At 37.4% G+C, this 19,858-nt stretch overlaps 1 protein-coding gene across 1 annotated transcript in view; it reads left to right on the top strand.

Moving 5' to 3' along the window:
- Nucleotides 1-19,858, top strand: part of dnah5 (dynein, axonemal, heavy chain 5) — a gene marked incomplete at its 5' end in the record, with an annotated part of 161,185 nt that overhangs the window by 70,194 nt on the left and 71,133 nt on the right. The window contains 20 exons of the mRNA XM_081387820.1: nucleotides 485-725; nucleotides 852-1,051; nucleotides 1,368-1,521; nucleotides 2,453-2,616; nucleotides 2,886-3,042; nucleotides 3,662-3,874; nucleotides 3,969-4,193; nucleotides 4,514-4,686; nucleotides 5,512-5,690; nucleotides 5,978-6,165; nucleotides 6,642-6,836; nucleotides 7,979-8,113; nucleotides 8,298-8,405; nucleotides 8,499-8,652; nucleotides 8,779-8,925; nucleotides 9,754-9,995; nucleotides 13,160-13,336; nucleotides 15,806-16,010; nucleotides 16,732-16,874; nucleotides 17,503-17,637. Of these exons, the coding sequence (XP_081243946.1) occupies nucleotides 485-725; nucleotides 852-1,051; nucleotides 1,368-1,521; nucleotides 2,453-2,616; nucleotides 2,886-3,042; nucleotides 3,662-3,874; nucleotides 3,969-4,193; nucleotides 4,514-4,686; nucleotides 5,512-5,690; nucleotides 5,978-6,165; nucleotides 6,642-6,836; nucleotides 7,979-8,113; nucleotides 8,298-8,405; nucleotides 8,499-8,652; nucleotides 8,779-8,925; nucleotides 9,754-9,995; nucleotides 13,160-13,336; nucleotides 15,806-16,010; nucleotides 16,732-16,874; nucleotides 17,503-17,637 (3,535 nt within the window). The remainder of the gene's footprint in view (nucleotides 1-484; nucleotides 726-851; nucleotides 1,052-1,367; nucleotides 1,522-2,452; nucleotides 2,617-2,885; nucleotides 3,043-3,661; nucleotides 3,875-3,968; nucleotides 4,194-4,513; nucleotides 4,687-5,511; nucleotides 5,691-5,977; nucleotides 6,166-6,641; nucleotides 6,837-7,978; nucleotides 8,114-8,297; nucleotides 8,406-8,498; nucleotides 8,653-8,778; nucleotides 8,926-9,753; nucleotides 9,996-13,159; nucleotides 13,337-15,805; nucleotides 16,011-16,731; nucleotides 16,875-17,502; nucleotides 17,638-19,858) is intronic.

Genomic DNA, 19,858 nt, shown 5'->3' on the forward strand with positions numbered 1-19,858 from the left:
AGTCAAACAAAAATTCTGAAGACCCTCTCTCTGGCAGTCATGTAATAAGTTACATTGAAAAGCATGAAGGGACCAGGGGATTTCGATTGTGCTGGTCTGTTCTGGTAATTGCAGAAGCTTCTCAGAGAAGAGATTCATTCTCCATGCCTGTCAAGAACTGAAATTAAAGCCCAGTTGTGTTGGAGCAAGTACCAGTGTAATGCAATAATCGTTTCACAATAATAGGATGAATGGAGAGTTTTCTGTCTGATGCAATTTAAAGTATACTTGAGTTAAATATAATAAGTATGGACATCTTTATAGTTTACAACAGAGTAATTTGCAGTCACCAAGATTGACTTTACTATATGCAGTCACTCAATGTTAATTTAAAGTAATAGCGGACAAAAATGCACAAAGCTAATAATAAATATCTTTAAATGTGAAATCAGACACATTGAACTTTAAATTTCACACGTTTAAATTTTTTTGTTTTGTTTTGTAGGTGCCGTAAGCTGCCGCGGGCCCTTAAAGAGTGGCAGGCATTTCTTGACCTGAAAAAAACTATTGACGAATTTAGTGAGTGCTGCCCCTTGCTGGATCTAATGACTAACAAAGCAATGATGACACGCCACTGGAAGAGAATTACTGAGGTTACAAGTCACACCTTTGAGGTCGAAACTGATAACTTCAAGCTTCGCAACATCATGGAAGCCCCACTGCTGAAGTACAAAGAAGAAATAGAGGTCAGAATTAGTTTTTAATTCCATAGACATAAATAGAGATTAGATTGTAGTTTTGGCCTTAAAGTTCTCCACTTTTTAAAAAATTTGTAAAGAATACATTATGATTGTAACAACACATTTGGGCAGGATATCTGTATCAGTGCTGTGAAGGAGCGTGACATCGAGCAGAAACTCAAGCAAGTAATTGCGGAATGGGACAACAAGACCTTTACCTTTGCCCACTTTAAAACCAGAGGCGAGCTCCTTCTGAGAGGAGACAGTACATCTGAGATCATTACTAACATGGAGGACAGCCTGATGGTGCTTGGTTCCCTTATGAGCAACAGGTGAGCCATTAGATCAACAATTAATTTCTCTGGAAAATTCTACTGTCCATTACAGTTTATTTATATTCTATTATTCAAGTGTTATTTACTTATTTCTGTGAAAATTTACGATTTAATAATAAATTGATAAAAAAAAAATCTCTCGTGAATTTGGCGTATTGACCGTGTTGAATTGTGGTATTACATTTTAGATGTATATATGTTGCAAGTTTATGAAGTACAGTACACTGGCATAGGAAAATCAAATGGAATGATTTGGGACAGTTATTTAGCCTATCCTCTAATGCTCCAGACTTTGTGCCTTATATCTCTGTAGATACAACACACCGTTCAAAGCCCAGATCCAGAAGTGGGTTCAGAACCTCTCCAATACAACAGATATCATTGAGAACTGGATGACTGTACAAAACCTCTGGATTTACCTTGAGGCTGTTTTTGTTGGTGGAGACATAGCCAAACAGCTGCCAAAGGTAATTTTCAGTCTCACTCCACACATTGACACTTTTTTGGCCATTTTATTGAAAGTGAAGAAACGATGGGGAAAAAAGTGGGGGAACAGGACATGCTCATAACACATTATGATTTTGAACCCACATGAGCTCAATGTATTTTAAGTCACATTTACTAAGTACTCAATATACAGTAAATATGTTTTTTTTTCTATGTCTAATATTGTTTAGTTTGATGCTTGATAAACTTTAGAAGTTGTCTTGAACATTTAATAATACTATTATATATGATGTTGTCCAATGTTCAAAACAATTTTTAGATGAATCTTACAATATACAAAAAAACTGGTAACACTTTACAATAAAGTCTAATTTGTTAACAGTTCACATGAACGATAAACAATACATATACAGGATTTATTAATCTTAGGTTATGTTCATTTCTACATTTACTAATACATTATTAAAATATGGTCAACATTAAAATGTTGTATCTGTTAATGCATGGTGAACTAACATGAACAAACAATGAACGATTAGATATTTAACTAACCTCAATGAAGGTTAATAGATGCTGTAAAAATATACTGTTCATAGTTAGTTCATGTTAACTAATGCATTAACTAATGTTAAATGTGACCTTATTGTAAAGTGTTATCAAAAATTCTAATAATTACATACTTAAAATTATACTTTATAATTGTTCTTTACGATTGAAATAATATATCACAACATTGAACTAATTATATATTTTTTGCTTTATGATAATAAGATTTTAACTTTTTTTTAGAATCTCCATTTTATAACCAGTCTTTTGTTTGTTTTGTTTAATAACACAGATTTCAGAGATGTTTTGTTTTGTCAAATTCCAGATACCACAGATGTTTCTTGTTTCCCTAGAGTTAAATATTTAATGTGAAACCTTAAATTCAAGTGAAACCTTCTCTTTTAGGAGGCAAAGCGCTTCTCCAACATCGATAAATCGTGGGTGAAAATCATGACTCGAGCTCATGAGATGCCCAATGTAGTCCAGTCGTGTGTGGGAGATGAGACTATGGGTCAGCTGCTGCCTCACTTGCTGGAACAGCTAGAGATGTGTCAAAAATCTCTCACAGGGTACATAACACATCTGTTTTTCAGTCTAGTCCTTATATCAGGATTCAGCAGTTTCATAACCAGTTTCTATAGCAAGATGCACCTGGGACCATTGCAGTTCTGTTGTCACAGGTGACACCTAGGTGGAGTAAAAAAAAAAAAAAAAAAAAAGTTTGCCAGAGTTTTTGACTCAGGTTTGAAATTATATTTTTAAGTTGCTTATTTTAGTCAGGTTAAAGTGGATCTAATTTATAGTGCTGCTAATTTTAAGCTTGTCTTCTGCTTTACAGGTACCTGGAGAAAAAGCGATTGCTGTTTCCACGTTTCTTCTTTGTTTCGGATCCTGCACTGCTGGAGATTTTGGGCCAAGCATCTGACTCGCACACCATCCAGGCTCACCTGCTCAACATCTTTGACAACATCAAATGTGTCCGCTTCCATGAAAAGGTGATCACTATTTTAACCTAGAAAGCATACTTTCTTATTCTAAAAACGTCCCTCTTCATATCTGTCACGCTGGGTTTAGAAAGCACACGCTGAAGAAGATAAGGTTCAGAAAGTCTTTAATAATCCACACAAGTCAACAAGGCAGACACAACCTAAGCATTAACGTGACCAGACAAATGAGAACTGAAAACACAGCAACTTAAATAGTAGTGCAAACAATGGTGATTAATGACGAACAGCTGAACGGAATGACTAGTCATAATCAGTAACCATGGCAACTAAAGAGTGGTGGGAAATCTGAACAAAGGAAAACATGAAACTGGCGATATGAAAAGTGAAAGTGAAAAACTAACAAAACAATTGTGACAATGTTGTGGTACACATCTCTTTTTTGCTGTGAAATCTATACACATTTTTATAAAGTAAATAAGAATAACTTTTATATTGTTAGTAAGATAAACACTTCTTTCATTATCCATACATCATTTTTTGAGAAACATCCTGTTAAAATGTTAGCATCAAATATAATCCATCAGGCTTTTGAGGAATGTTAGGAAAGTATACATTTGTTTAAAAATATCTGCTTTTCCAAAATAACCAACACTGGATTTGCTTTTAGATGTATGATAAGGTTTTGGCGATATCATCACGAGAGGGTGAGACAGTTGAGCTGGAAAGGCCTGTCATAGCAGAGGGCAATGTGGAGGTCTGGCTTAATGCACTACTGAAAGAATCCCAGAGGTCTTTGCACCTCGTCATCCGTCAGGCTGCACTTGCCATTCAAGACTCTGGTTTTGAGTTGATTGAATTTTTGGACTCCTTTCCTGCACAGGTATTCAAAATATCGACAGTGATAGAATTTATAAAGTAAATTTAAAAAAAAATGGTATAGTATATTAACCAGACTATTGGTTTCTGTGGTTTAGGTTGGTTTACTAGGAATCCAGATGATCTGGACGAAAGATTCTGAGGATGCTTTGAGCAATGCCAGATATGACCGTAAGATCATGGCTAAAACCAACCATTTTTTTCTTGAGCTCCTCAACAATTTAATTGACATGACCACAAAGAACCTTGGAGCTGTTGAACGGACAAAGTATGAAACCCTAATCACCATTCACGTACACCAGAGGGACATCTTTGACGATTTGGTGAGTGCCCATTATTATTCTAATAAAGTCTCAGCATTGTTGATAGTTGCTCATTTGAGTTCTGTATTTTAGAATTTTAGAACTTTATTATCTTCAATTTTTAAAGCTCTAGAATAGGCAATTTAGCTAATGCAGACTGCCAAATTAACATTGCAGTCACTTCTGGGGTTATGTCAACTGGCAAGGTTGGAAGTTTTGATATCTCATGACTGAATGCTAAATTACTGAGTATGTCACAACCCTCAGTGTACATCCATTTGAGACAACTCCAAAAGATAACCACCCAGCAAAAACTGATATTTCCTGTTCTTCTCACACAGTGTCGTTTGCACATCAAAAGCCCCACAGACTTTGAATGGCTGAAACAATGCCGCTTTTACTTCAACGAGGACACGGATAAGATGATGATCAGCATCACTGATGTGGCTTTCATTTATCAGAATGAGTTTCTAGGCTGCACTGACAGGCTGGTCATCACTCCTCTCACTGACAGGTGCCTCTAGCAATAACAAGCTCGTTTGCCTCTATTTTCTCACTGCGGCGCAATTTACAATTATAAATCAGATGTGATTTCTCATAGACCATACAATTATAAATTCTGCTCAGAACAAAATAATACAAAAGCCCAACAAAATGATGAAGAAATTATATTGTGCATAAGGAAAATGAAGATTACTACCATTGTGTTTTTTTGTATGACTCTTTTTATTTGCTTTCATGGTAATTAAACATACTGTATGTTCCCCATATTTTAATTACTGTAATGTGTCTGGATGTTTTATAATTGTGATTATTTAAAATGTTGATTAATTTTAGATTATCATTACTAAAAAAAATGGTATTTTTTCAAAAACTTCTATGTATAACAACTTTACAGCTGAAATAATATATTAGTTTATATTAGAATATATATATATATATATATATATATATATATATTACATTATGATAATGAGAATTTGGCCCTTATATATTAATGGCCCTAAAATAGCCATATAAGCTAAATGTACATATTACATTTATTGCATGTTTATTACTTTCCGTGTACACTGCATTTTCCTATTTTGTCTTGCTTGATGTCTAAACATACTTGGATACATTAGCATCATTTGTTTTGATTTAAATAATTAATTAAATCATTTGTATGTACGCTTAATAAAAAATGTAGATAGTTAATTAGAGATGCATCCTGTTATAAATTTTCAGATATTTTTTACTGGACAACACACAAAAATACTGATTTAGAAATAGTTCCTTTGCAGTGCAGATGTTACTTTATCTTGCCTTTTCCTTGCATCATTTTCAATATGTTTCCTAGATGCTACATTACTTTAGCTCAAGCTCTGGGAATGAGCATGGGTGGAGCCCCAGCCGGGCCAGCAGGAACAGGAAAGACGGAAACCACGAAGGACATGGGCCGCTGCCTGGGCAAATATGTGGTGGTCTTCAACTGCTCTGACCAGATGGACTTCAGAGGCTTGGGCAGGATATTCAAAGGTGCCACACACACGTGTGCTCAATGCACATTATAAAAACAAATGTTACTTTATTGTTGCAAATTAAATGAAAGCATATCCTTGTAATATAACCATAATGATAATACATGTGAAGTCTGTAAGCAATAATCCATAATTCATTACCCATACACAAGCAATATTTGTATGATATGATGTGTGAAATTAATATGAGAAACCAATGCGTTGTCATTTCATCAGAGTGTTCGTGTTTTGCTTTATGCATACTTGGGGATGATTTTTTTTTTTTTTTTTTTTTTCTGTCTTCAGGTCTTGCTCAGTCTGGCTCCTGGGGATGTTTTGATGAGTTTAACCGTATCGACCTGCCGGTGCTCTCAGTGGCGGCTCAACAAATCGCCATTGTGCTCACCTGCAAGAAAGAACGGCGGAAGAACTTTATCTTTACTGATGGAGATAATGTAGAGATGAACCCTGAGTTTGGCATCTTCCTCACGATGGTGAGCAGGTGCATTTATGTCTTCTTCGAAATATCACACATCTCACAGAGATTTGAAAGTTTATTTAACACTTGCGAACTAAGAACTCATAGGAATGTGCAATCCACTCCAATACATTTTATCTCTTCCTTTTATCTTTACCTTTTACTGTAGCTAATACATGCACCTGTGACTGTCCATCAGCTGAATTATATATTAATGTGCCAAGTTACAATGTTTATTACAATGTTTAGGACAGTTAGGGGCACCGTTTACTCTTAATAAAGTTTGCTTATTTTTTTTCATACTATATGAAATACATGGAAGATATTACGAATACAGTTTTTTTATAGATAAATCTCAAAGACTATGTGGAAATCTGACTAAACTGTGATTTAAAGACCCAATGAAATATAAGGTTACACTTTCAGGCTAACTGTCATATAAACAATATACTGTACAGTGGGTTGTTATTTTCTCTTTTTTTTTTCGTACAGAATCCTGGATACGCAGGGAGACAGGAACTTCCTGAGAATCTGAAAATTAACTTCCGCTCAGTGGCGATGATGGTTCCTGACAGACAGATCATTATCAGAGTGAAACTGGCAAGCTGTGGCTTCATTGACAATATCGAGCTGGCCAGGAAATTCTTCACTCTGTACAAACTGTGTGAGGAGCAGCTCTCTAAACAGGTGACTATCATTAGTAACAATGTACTACAGTGTATAGTATATACTTAATAATAACATATTCCGATTTTCCAGTCAGTTCTTCCCTGCTCATTGTAAACTAGATTTAAAGAAAAGACTAGAAAAAACAGTAAAGTGTTGCTGAGGAACTAAATATTACCGGTATGTATTATACTATGGTGCTGTTGAATGCTTGATTCTGACTGGTTGAAGAATGTTCTAAAGTGTGCAATAATTTTTACAGTAACACATAGCTATGGTAGTTCCAGGCAGGTCTTGGACGCATCATAGTTCCATGTAACTTCGCCAAATGATTTAAGTTATTTCAAAGGTACTTAAATCTTACAACAGCAAATGAACCAAAACCCACAAAGACACTGACCAAGCAAATAAATATAACAAACAATAAGATAAAAAAGACAATTTGTTTTCCCCACAAAATTACGTTTCATTATCTATGGAAAGTATACTCTCTTTCTCACATTTTCTCTTCCATACAAATGCACACAGGTAGGCTACTGTATGGAAAATAAAATAGTTAAAATAGTTTTGAATCTGCAAAACTACTAGACATTTCTCAGTATCAAGGCAATTAACCTTACAGATCCACAATTAGTAGAGATGCTGCTGCTACTGAGCTCCATAATGGTGACTTCAAATGAAACATTCAATAAAACATCTACATCTAAACCATCTGTAAAATTTCAATAAGCTTGATGTGAGTATTGCAATCAAGGCCTTATATACCTGGAAGCGGGGGTGCAGTTCGCGATGCAAATCTCACTAGCCAACGTGCATTGGCTCGTTCTTTTACCACTTGAAGGTGATTGGGCTCTCAGCCGAGATCCTAATTCATCAGTCACTGACGATTAACGTTGAACGTGACTGACTGATAGGGAACAGATACTGAACACTGATCATAACAGCATTGTTGAATCATTATTTTTCTGTTTATCCCTGTAAAGCTGCTTTGAAACAATCTGTATTGTATAAGTGCTATAAAAATAAAGGTGACTTAACTTGACCTTAATCAGGGATGAAAAAGACAATTTCACCAATATCAGGTGTCCATAAAACTATAGCGGATTTTAACCTTTATAACTTTATAACTTACTTTTTAAGTAAATTTATGATTTTTTTTCTAGGTCCATTATGACTTTGGTCTGCGCAATATTCTGTCTGTCCTGCGCACTCTTGGTGCCGCAAAACGGGCCAATCCCAATGACACAGAGTCTACTATTGTCATGAGAGTTCTGCGAGACATGAATCTGTCCAAACTGGTAAGAATACCAGCGCACATACATACATAGTTTTCTCATATGACACCTCATGAATATACAGTATAAACATGACACTTATTTGATTATATATTCTCTCTCATATCAGGTTGTGGTTCAATGTCAGAATTTCTTTCTAAATGCATCTGTCATAACAATGAAATGACACTTGTCTCTGCCCTTTAAGATTGATGAGGATGAGCCATTGTTCCTCAGTTTGATTGAAGATCTTTTCCCTGGAATTCAGTTGGATAAAGCTGGATACCCTGATCTGGAATCAGCCATAGACAAACAGGTTTGAAAAAAATTATCATATATGAATCTGAATGTTTGTTAGGTTGAGCACTGGGAATTAAAATCAAAACCAAAACCTTTGTTATTCTACTAGGTAACTGAGGCTGGTCTTATCAATCACCCACCGTGGAGGTTAAAGATCATTCAGCTGTATGAGACTCAAAGAGTTCGTCATGGGATGATGGCACTAGGACCCAGCGGAGCAGGAAAAACAACCTGCATCCATACTCTTATGAAGGCCATGACTGGTGAGAATTAGACACCAGCCACAAAAACTAGGCCATTATGTTACAGTGGACAGGGATCATTTCATTGGTGATGTAAATAGTAAACATTTGTAATTTATATGCAACTTACTGTAAATGCATGTTTAGATTGTGGCCAACCTCACAGAGAGATGCGTATGAACCCTAAAGCTATTACTGCACCTCAAATGTTTGGTCGACTCGATGTGGCAACCAACGACTGGACTGATGGAATCTTTTCCACTCTTTGGAGGAAAACACTCAGAGCAAAGAAAGGTAGATCACCTGTTAAAAAAATTGTATGGAATATGCATAAGCAGAAGAAGCTTTTGGTTACACTTTATTTGAAGGTGTCCTTTTTACAGTGTAATTATAATTAAGTACTGAGTAATATTAAATAAAACATGTACTTACTGTAGGGTTATGGTTCGGATTAGGGTTTGGTTTAGAGTTAGTAGCATGTAATTAAATGTAATTAATAATTAACTGTCATTAATATAATAAATACATGTAACATGTAACAAGGACACTGCAAAATGAAGTGTTATACAGTTTTTATTTTAGCTCCTAATACTGTATTTTCTCAGATTATTGCACATATAAAAGTAACTTTAAAGTATACAGCACTGAACATTAAAACTATTAAACATAGCATGTCTGGTCTAAAATGTTTAAAAAAACACATCTACTTTTGAGGGAGCAAATGTTTTAATATATGTCAGCAGAGCCCCTCAGGGCTTTTTTTGTCTGGTCAGTTGTGTAAGAAAGCTGATGGTTTGCAAAGTGGTTGAAAAGCCTCTCAAACAGGCAAGAGTGTACTATTCCCTCCCTTTACAAAAAGGCACTGAGATCTATAACACATGAAAGAGAATGTTTCATTTAAATGGAAACATGTTGAAACCTATCGACTCGTTTTTTTAAATCAATGAACAAGTGCAGCCATCAAACAGGGCTTTTGACACTAATGGGCCAAGCAATCAGCCATAAGATGTCAAATGTCAATCATTGATCATAATGATTGATGGAAGCCACAACATTATGCAATTGTATCTGTATCTTATTTCATTTCTCATTTGTACTCATTTGTACATGGTTTGTGTTTAGGGGAACACATATGGATTGTTCTTGACGGGCCAGTTGATGCTATATGGATTGAAAACCTAAACTCAGTCCTGGATGATAACCGTACACTGACATTGGCCAATGGTGACCGCATCCCCATGGCCCCCAATTGCAAGATTGTGTTTGAGCCACACAACATCGATAACGCCTCCCCGGCCACAGTGTCCCGTAATGGGATGGTGTTTATGAGCTCTTCTGTCCTTAATTGGAGCCCTATTTTGGAGGTGGGTAATAACAAATTAGTACTGAATGATACTATTATTAAGTATTCTATATTTAGATCATTTAAGGGTTACACTTTATTTCGATAGTCCACCATAGACATTCTAATAACTAAAAGTAACTTTGCAACTTCTCAGTGTCAACTAACTCTCATTCATTTGCAATGTCAACTAACTCTCATTAGAGTATTAGTAAACTGTAGGTCTGGGTTAGTAGAATAAGTTGACGTACTTGCCAAGTTTCTTATATTCAGCAGTAGAGTTTATTTTGGGGGACCATCAAAATAGTGTTGCAGATATTAAGCAGACAGTCTACTAATACTCTAATGACTGGTAGTTGACATGTAGTCACAAAGTTACTTAAAGTTAGAATGTCTAAAGTGGACTATCAAAATAAAGTGTTACCAATTTAAGTAATTAAAAAGATTACTGTCAGAGGATGCTTGGTTACACTTAATTTTGTTTTCTTTGTTACACTGTAATAATGCATTTAAAGACTAATTAATATATTAAATAACTACATGTACTAGTAGGATTAGGATTAGGATTAGGGTTTGGTTCGGTTTAGGGTTAGCTGCATGTACTAATACATAATTTATAGTTATTACTATAGTAACTTCATGGAACATGTAACAATGACACTGTACAATAAAGTGTTACCGGATGCTTGCTTCCATAAAATCTACAGAAATAGTTCACCCAAAAAAGAAAATGATGTCATTTACTTACTCCTTTGTTCAAATATTCTTCCTTTCATGGAACAAAACAGGAAATATTATGCTCTTTTTCAAGACTAAGTGGCTTTCAAGCTCCAAAAAGGACAACACATGTATCATAAAAGCAGTATTCATGAGTGTACTATTGTCTTCTGAAAGCTATCGTAGCTTTGTATGAGGAACAGACCAAAATTTAGGTAATTCTCTGAAAAACGGCCATAGCTCTTAAATTAATGCTTTCTCTAATATCCATACATGTAATGACAAAAGACACCACAAGGAAAACCTTGAAGCTCAAGCTTGAATGTGTATAATGGTAAATGAGACTTCAGAGCTACACCAAAAGAGATACCAGTATATTCCTTGGATTTCAAAAATTTGGAATCATGTGGATTTCAAACAAAATGAGGGTTTGCAATTGAGGGCAGAATTATAATTTTTGAGTGAACTATTCTGTTAAGCTGTCTATTTTTTTCTTTCTTTTCTGAGAAGTCTCTGTGTTTAACTTGAAGGGTTAGTTCATGCAAAAATGCAATATCTTTAATCATTTGCTCAACCTCATCTCGTTCCAAACCTAGAAAACTTTAAAGATTTAATTTATGTTTTTATTCACATGTAAACATTAATTGACACACATGCACAGAGCACATCAAATATGGTCTTACTGTATTAACTTGACACACGAGAACAAACCTCATTTTTGCACCATCAGATTCCAGATTTTCAAATAGTTGTATCTCGGCCAAATATTGTCATATTCTAACAAACCATACATCAATGGAAAGCGTATTTATTCAGCTTCCATATGATGTACACATCTCAATTTCAAAATTGTGACCCATGTGACTGGTTTTGTGGTCCAGGGTCACAAATGTGCTAATGTGACACATGAGAACAAACCTCATTCGGTTTTGTGCATCAACCAAGCATGGTTAAGTTTACACTTGCCATGTTTACCATGCTCTATGTATGTGTGGTGATTAATGTTTATATGTGAACACTCTTTTATCATATACAATTATCATGCCTATTCAGAAGACTTGGATTAAACTGCTTGATTCCAATGAATTACTGGTATAATGTCTGGTATAACTTTTTGAAGCGTTAATGGGTTAGTTCACCTAAAAATTTAAATTAATCAGACTCATGTTGTTTCAAACCCATAACACTTTTGCTTATCTTCAGAACACAAATGAAGATCTTTTTGATGAAATCTGAGAGCTTTCTTTTCTATCCATTGAGAGCTACGCAACTACCACTTTGACGCTTCAAAAAGTTCATAAAGTGATTATAAAACTAATCCATATAATTTTCTGAAGAGACTTGATCGCTTTATATGATAAGAAACAGATTTAATTTAGGCTTTTTTCACATTTAAACATTGATCAGCGAACATAAACAGAATCTCAATTGATCCTGATTGTCGCTCAAGAAAAAAAACTCATTGGTTCTTGCGGAAGCTCAAACATGCCCCATAACTCACGAGAATGAACCTCAAATGTGCGGCATAACACACGAGGATGGACCTCATTGGTTCTTGCGGAAGCTCAAACCTGATGCGTAACACAAGAATGAACCTCAGTGATTCTCGCACGTCAAGCAAACATGCTTGAGCTTCCGTTTACCTGATGTGTGAGTTGGTGAAGGTTTATATGTGATTAAAAGCCTAAATTCAATCTGTTCATCATATACAGCGATCGTGTCTCTCTCACTCAATTCATATTAATTAGTTTTATGATCCTCTTTTTTAAGCATCAAAGTGATAGTTGCATAGATGTCAATGGAGGGACATAAATCTCTCAGATTTCATCGAAAACATCTTCATTTGTGTTCTGAAGATGAAAGAAAGGCTTATGTGTTTGGAACAACATGAGGGGGCGTAATTAATGACAGAATTGAATTTTTTGGGTGAACTATCCCTTTAAAATTTTTGGGGAATGAAGGCACTGAATTCTGTCTCCATTTGTCTTTTGAAGTTGAATTAAAGTCTTATGGGTTGGAGCAACATGATTATTTATAAATTATGAGAAACATAATTTTTTGGGTAATAAATTTAGTATATTAGCCAAGTTTGAAGAAATTTGAGAACAACTAGAATCTACAATATTTCCCTCCACATTTGCATAATAAAAGTGGAAAAAAGGCACCCACAGAACCTCGAATGTAGAAACCAGTGGCTCTGCTAGTTTTTCCTTTTACTCCACTCTGAATTAATGAAGTCTAAAATCCCCCAGGCATTTCTCTCTGTCTTTATAACAGACTTCAAAGTGTTCAACTGTTCAATGCATGAAGAGTAAATGAAGGAGAGCCAGAGAAAGACAGAGAAGATGGAGAAACTATTGTTGAGCTCTAAAGGATAGTTCATTTAATTTCACTGTGCAGATATCTCCCATTATGTGTATGTCCTTCCTTACGGGTTTTTCACTTGTGTGTTTGTGTGTGTGCTTTCAGGGCTGGCTGAAGAATCGCTCCCCTCAGGAAGGGGTGGTCCTGAGGGATCTCTTTTCGTCCTCCTTCCCTGAGCTCTATCGGTTCAGCGTTCAATCTTTGCAGTATAAGATGGACATGCTGGAGGCCTTCATCATCATGCAGTGCATAAACATGCTGCAAGGACTCATTCAGCCCAAGGTTGTCAACAGTTGTAGTCCTCATTACAGATTTTGCAACAGTGAAAGACTGCTTACTAACATGTCAATCCAAAAATAAGGGTTTTAAACTTCAGCTTCTGTCATTAAAAAACAGAGTAGCGCAGTTGTTAGTACGTGCACTGTATACCAGGGGTCACCAATTAGTAGACTACTGTCCATTTCTGTCCCATGAGACAACGGTTGGACCATTTTAACCTTTCTACAGTTTAAGTGAGCATCCGTAAAAACAACAGAGATGTACACACCACAAGCATTCAGGGTCATTTATGTCTAGCGCTATATCTTCAAATTCTTTTATTTAGGTCCAGACGCACTTCTTAAGCCAATTTGCATGTTGCTTCTCTCTCGCACTAAAGACATAACAAGCATGAAGTACGCTTCAGTTGACGTGGTTATTATAGCACTCTTGGAACTTTAATTGAACACCCCTGTTTTATACATTAGTGCCAAACAGTCCATTATGCATATACAAGATTTTCCCCTATCCCCTCATAAACTATTCCTATATAGTGGAAGTCATGCAGTCCTCTAACTGAGAGAGCAATGTACAAAATTAAATAAGAGTGCTTTTGTGCACCGAAGAGGGCAGTGGTGATGTAGTATAAAGAATGTCTCCACGTACAAGATTTCATTTGATGAGATTCATCGGTGCATTATGGATGTTTTCAAATCTTATTATGAAGCATTTTAGGAATTAGCAATGGTTTCTGACAGCACTATAAAATGTCTGACACCTGAAACTGTGTACTAGTAATAGGGTGATTTGATAAAGAAATGGTATAGCAATGGTTATAGCAAAATAATACAATTTCGCTACCTTTAATGTAGTGAGATTTGACTAATCTTCACAGCGGCCATCATTAAACTGCTTGTTGATCAGCTGAAGAAAATAGAATATGTAAGCTCATTATTATATGATACAATATAAACAGAATCAATCTATGAATGAATATAAATACTGAAGTCCCGACCAGTTTCAGGACTTCAGTTTCAGTTTGAATGTCATTTTGACATTCAACCCATGCAGATTTTCTCCTTATCTGAAAGTCATGAATATGATTAGGATGAACTGTCCCCAGTAAATGTCACACATTATCACTCGCATTGTCATTTGTAAAGCATTTAGTTTTGAGATACACATTATACAGCCCTATTGTCACCACACTATCATTCTATGAGAATTAAACATGAACCAAATATGCATTATACCCACTGGCTCTATAAAAAAGGACCTATAACCTTCAAAAGCACTTTGGGTTTGATGTAATTCTTTCATAGACAGTGTGTATAGAGCACTAACAATGCAACCTGCAAATGATTATGTAATTGAAACATTTGTGTGAATGGCCATGACACAGACAGTGTCAATTAATATTGTTGTGAATTGGATGTTAAAGAATATTAACACCTCAGACTGTACCTGAAAAGAAACATTAATGTCTAACTGACTGGCCTTGAATGTATTTGTATATTCTTATCACTAGTGCAGTCGTGTCTTTTCCCTTCCTGTAGAGTTTTTCCCTCTCTCAAATCCAACTTCAATTATTTAGTGTTAATAGTATTTAGTGTTAAGAAATTAGTACTTGTATACCACGAGGACACATTAAATTGATCAAAAGTGACAGTAAAAAAGATTTAAAAAGATTCTTAAAAAGATTTCTATTTTAAATAAATGCTGTTGTTTTGAACTACCTATTTATCAAATAATTCTGAAAATAGATCACTGTTTCAAACCAACTGTAACTCTGTAACAACTTATTTCAATACTGATAATAATAAGAAATGTTACTTGAGGAGTAAACTGTAATGATATTACTGGTTTTACTGTATTTTGATCAAATAAATGCATCGGTGAGCATACAAGACTTTTTTCAAACCCACTAAAAATCTTACTGACCCTAAACTTTTGAATGGTAGTGTATATTAATGTGCTGATAATCCTGACCGTGAAGCTTTGTTTTCATAAATGGTCAATTTAGTGTCATAAGGTAAATTTGCATGTAACATCAAATTCTTATTTAATATTTTAACCATCCCTTTAATAATACACAATTGTTTCTCTCAAAATATATTTAAATAACAGCTGTTGTCCCATTAACCCAGATTTTGTAGCTTCTAGCAGTTTATTTTCTGCCACTGTCAGACTTACAGACTTATGAATGCATCCAATCTGGTACGTACGTACAGCAAATGAACATTTCCCAAAACGTATCATGCATATTATTCTTAAACAAAAGTTATCAAAACATATTCAGTGGTCATATGGGTATACTGAACATTTTCACAAGTTAAGGATTAGATTATTATTATTATTATTATTAATATTTGGATATATCAGATAATGCATAATATCTTTTCTCTGGTTTCATGAGTGCAAAAATAACATTTTTAACAGGCCTTTATGCTCTGACAGACCTTTGATGGTGTCTTTGATGATGTAACCCATCAGGAGCAGGGAGGGGAGCTGTCTCGTGAGCACATGGAACGTCTGTATGTCTTCGCTCTCATGTGGAGTGTGGGAGCCCTATTGGAACTGGATGATCGAATGAAGATGGAGCAATGGCTCCGTCACCATGACAACATCTGCCTGAACCTTCCCAACATCCCTCCCCACAGCGAGGACACTATGTTCGACTTTTACGTCACTAATGATGGTATCTAACACAGTCACACGCCTCATTCTGTGTTATATTTGCTTCATTTTTATCTGTCTTTGTCTATGGTTCTGTTTGCATATAAATCTTTGATTTATAATAATTGTGTAAATGTTTTCAACTTGCCAACTTTTTTGATTGGTAAATGACAAGAAAAGCTGTTTTAGTAAGACTGACTAAAGGTTTTTCTTCTGAACAAGAGCATGCTGGGAAATTACTCTTTCTGTCAGTACAATTCAAGCAGCAGTCTACATAATTTCTATGACATTTTTCCTATTGAGAGGAGAATTTGCATGTTTATGGAGAATAGTGAATCTGAAGTCTGTAGTCTGCCTCCAGACAAATCTGACACTCAAAATTGTTTTTATTCTTTCGTTTTGTTGGGCATTTATTGACGGACCACAATAAGTATATTCCAGGTTGACTTCTTTTCATAGCTAAAGCTTGAAACAAAATAGCTTAGACCCAAAATTCTCTGGTTTCTAAGTTTCCTTAGAAAATTTGTCGCAAAATAGTGTACATTTTAATTAGATGCCTAATTAGCAGCAAGTTCCCCAGCCCTTACATTTTCATGGCAAAAACTCCACTTGTGAGTCAGAACCAGGGTTAATAACCCGATTTAATTATGGAACACATTGGCAGTTCATTATGGAGTTTTAATAAAGGTTCTTGCAAGATGCTCTATTCACAGTACTGACAATGGAAATTGTGTGTTTTGTAGGCCATTGGGTTCACTGGAATACCAGAGTGGAAGAGTATATTTACCCACCTGACTCTACACCAGAGTATGGCTCCATATTGGTGCCCAACGTAGACAATGTTCGCACTGACTTCCTCATCCAGACCATTGCAAAGCAGGGCAAGGTGAGAGCCTTTTCACTCTTATTTGACTTTCAATTTAAAAAAATAAAATAAAAATAACACATTTCGATTTAATGATCAGGCTGTACATTTATCTGCCTGTTACATTATTAATATTGTAATTTACTGTATATATGCAGTACATATATGCATATCATATGTTCTCGAAACTGGCAGTAAAAAAAGACTGCAAAATGCTATGTTTGTTAGTTTACAGTAGTTATTATGGAATTATTCAATTCCCTAGACAGTGTAAACACAAGGGTTCCACATAAACCTGACCGAACACCCATCGAGCACTGGCTCTCAGACAAGAACAAGCACCATTTTGTGGAATTGTGTTATCTGTCTTTGTGAATTGGAATGCAATTGTACATTGTATTATAAAACCCTCTGGATCTTATAAAAAACACTAAATATATTGTAGATTGTATTTTCTAGTGTAGGTTCTCGACAATGACACCATGCAGTGCTGCATTATTGATTTGTCTGAGTGAGGCTTGTTTAGATGGACAGCTAGTTTGTTTGTCATCAAGACTTTTCCTGTGCTGCCAGCACTATGATTAGCCTTGCACAAGGACAGATGGTCGCCCTCTCTGGAGTCTACTCATGTTTTCTTCATGTGTTTCAGGCTGTGCTTTTGATAGGAGAACAGGGTACTGCCAAAACCGTCATCATCAAAGGCTACATGTCCAAATATGACCCAGAATCCCACACTGCCAAGAGTCTCAATTTCTCCTCTGCCACCACACCTCTTATGTTTCAGGTACATGAAGACAGTGTTTTTTTCACCAAAAACATGTCTAATATTGTGGTATCTTTGATGAACACTATTTTGGTTACACTTTCTATGAAGTCTGCACATACTTTATTACTGTGTTGTAATGCATATTTTTTTTAGAGAGGAACTAACTAAACAACTAAACATTTTTAAACATTCACTAAACATAGACTACAAGACAGTAGCTCAGTTCTATTTATTCATATTATCCATACGGTGATTCAAAGAAGACGAAGATGATTAGAAAATAATACGTCTCGGTTACTGATGTAACCCTCGTTCCCTGAAGGAGGCAACGGGAGACGTAACGTCGACGTGATGACGTAATTGGGATCACTTCAGGGAGCCCTATCAACTTCGAGTGTCTACAGAACGAGCCAATGAACTTTGGCGTGTGTGAATCGCATCACGCGCCCCCGCCCCGCAGCGCGGGTATAAACAGGAAGCGGGCGCACGCACACATTGTTTTTCGCTGAGGAGCCGAGATTTGTGACGGCCATGCAGCGATGGTCAGCAACGGTGGCGACGGGACGTTACATCTCCCGTTCCCTCCTTCAGGGAACGAGGGTTACATTAGTAACCGAGACGTTCCCTTTCAGTCGCTCACGTTCGACCTAACGTCGATGTGACAATGTAATTGGGATCCCATGGAAAACGCCACGGTTGCTGCCACATCCAGCACCCTACGCAAGACTCTCAGACCCCCAACTGCTGGGGCGGAAGACCTGCGTAGAGTGAGTTCAACTGCTGTTCCATTATACCCCACACAGAGGAACTCTTGGATAACACTGGGAAAGCGTGCTGATCTGAGGTCCTGAGGCTTTGCATTCTGTCCACGTACAGATGCAGAGCGCGGACGGGACAGAGAAAAGCCAGAGCTGGGTCTGCCTCCTCCGAAGGCAGTGTTTGCAGGTTCACTACCTGGTCCCGGAAGGGAGTGGTAGGAACCTTGGGCACGTATCTGGGCCGGGGTCTCAGGATCACATGAGAGTCATCCGGGCCGAATTCAACCGAAAATGCATGCAGGTCCCCTACACTCTTGATAGAGGCCAATGCAACCAAGAGTACTGTCTTACAGGACAGGATTTTTAACTCAGCTGATTGCAGAGGCTCAAAGGGTGGTCTCTGAAGAGCCGAAAGGACCAGAGACAAATCCCAAGAGGGTATAGAGAGTGGGCGAGGAGGATTCAGTCTCCTTGCTCCCCTCAGGAACCTGACGATCAGGTCGTGCTTTCCCAAAGACTTACCATCAACAGCATCGTGATGTGCGGCAATAGCGGCAACATACACTTTAAGGGTGGAGGGAGACAGCCTTTGCTCCAGCCCTTCTTGCAGGAAGGAAAGCACGGCTCTGACCAAGCAAGATCGGGGGTTCTCCTCATGAGAGGAGCACCAGTCAACGAACAGGTTCCACTTCAACGCATAGAGGCGCCTCGTAGAGGGGGCTCTAGCGGAAGTGATGGTGTCAACTACCGCAGGGGGTAGGTCACCTAGAACCTCCGTTTCCCATCCAGGGACCAGACATGGAGTTTCCAGACATGGAGTTTCCAGAGGTCTGGACGTGGGTGCCATAGGGTGCCCCGACTCTGGGAGTTCAGGACCTCTCTCAGAGGGATGGGCCAGGGCTGTCACAAGGAGCACAAGTTCCGGGAACCAGGTCCGGTTGGGCCAATACGATGCAACTAGCAAGACCTGCTCCTTGTCCTCCCTGACTTTGCACAAGGTCTGTGCTAGAAGGCTCACTGGGGGAAACGCATACTTACGTAGGCCCCGGGGCCAGCTGTGTGTCAGAGCATCACATCAGGGTCCCCTCGGTCAGGGAATAGAACAACTGGCAGTGAGACGTGTCTGGGGCGGCAAACAGATCTACCTGTGCGGTCCCGAAGTGCCTGAAAATCAGCTGGACCACCTGGGGATGGAGTCACCATTCTCCCGGTAGCACCTGCTGCCGTGAAAGCCTGTCGGCTGCACATTTGAGCAGGCCCGGAATGTAAATGGCACGAAGCGACCTCAGATGCTTCTGACTCCAGAGGAGGAGATGGCGGGCGAGTTGTGACATGCGGCGGGAGCGTAGACCACCCTGGCGGTTGATATACGCAATGGTCGTAGTGCTGTCCGTACGGACCAGTACGTGCTTGCTTAGTAGCAGCGTTTTGAAGCGGCTCAGTGCAAGACGTACTGCTAACAACTCGAGGCAGTTGATGTG

This window comes from Scardinius erythrophthalmus (genome assembly GCF_964197995.2).
Source record: "Scardinius erythrophthalmus genome assembly, chromosome: 16".
Taxonomy (NCBI): domain Eukaryota; kingdom Metazoa; phylum Chordata; class Actinopteri; order Cypriniformes; family Leuciscidae; genus Scardinius; species Scardinius erythrophthalmus.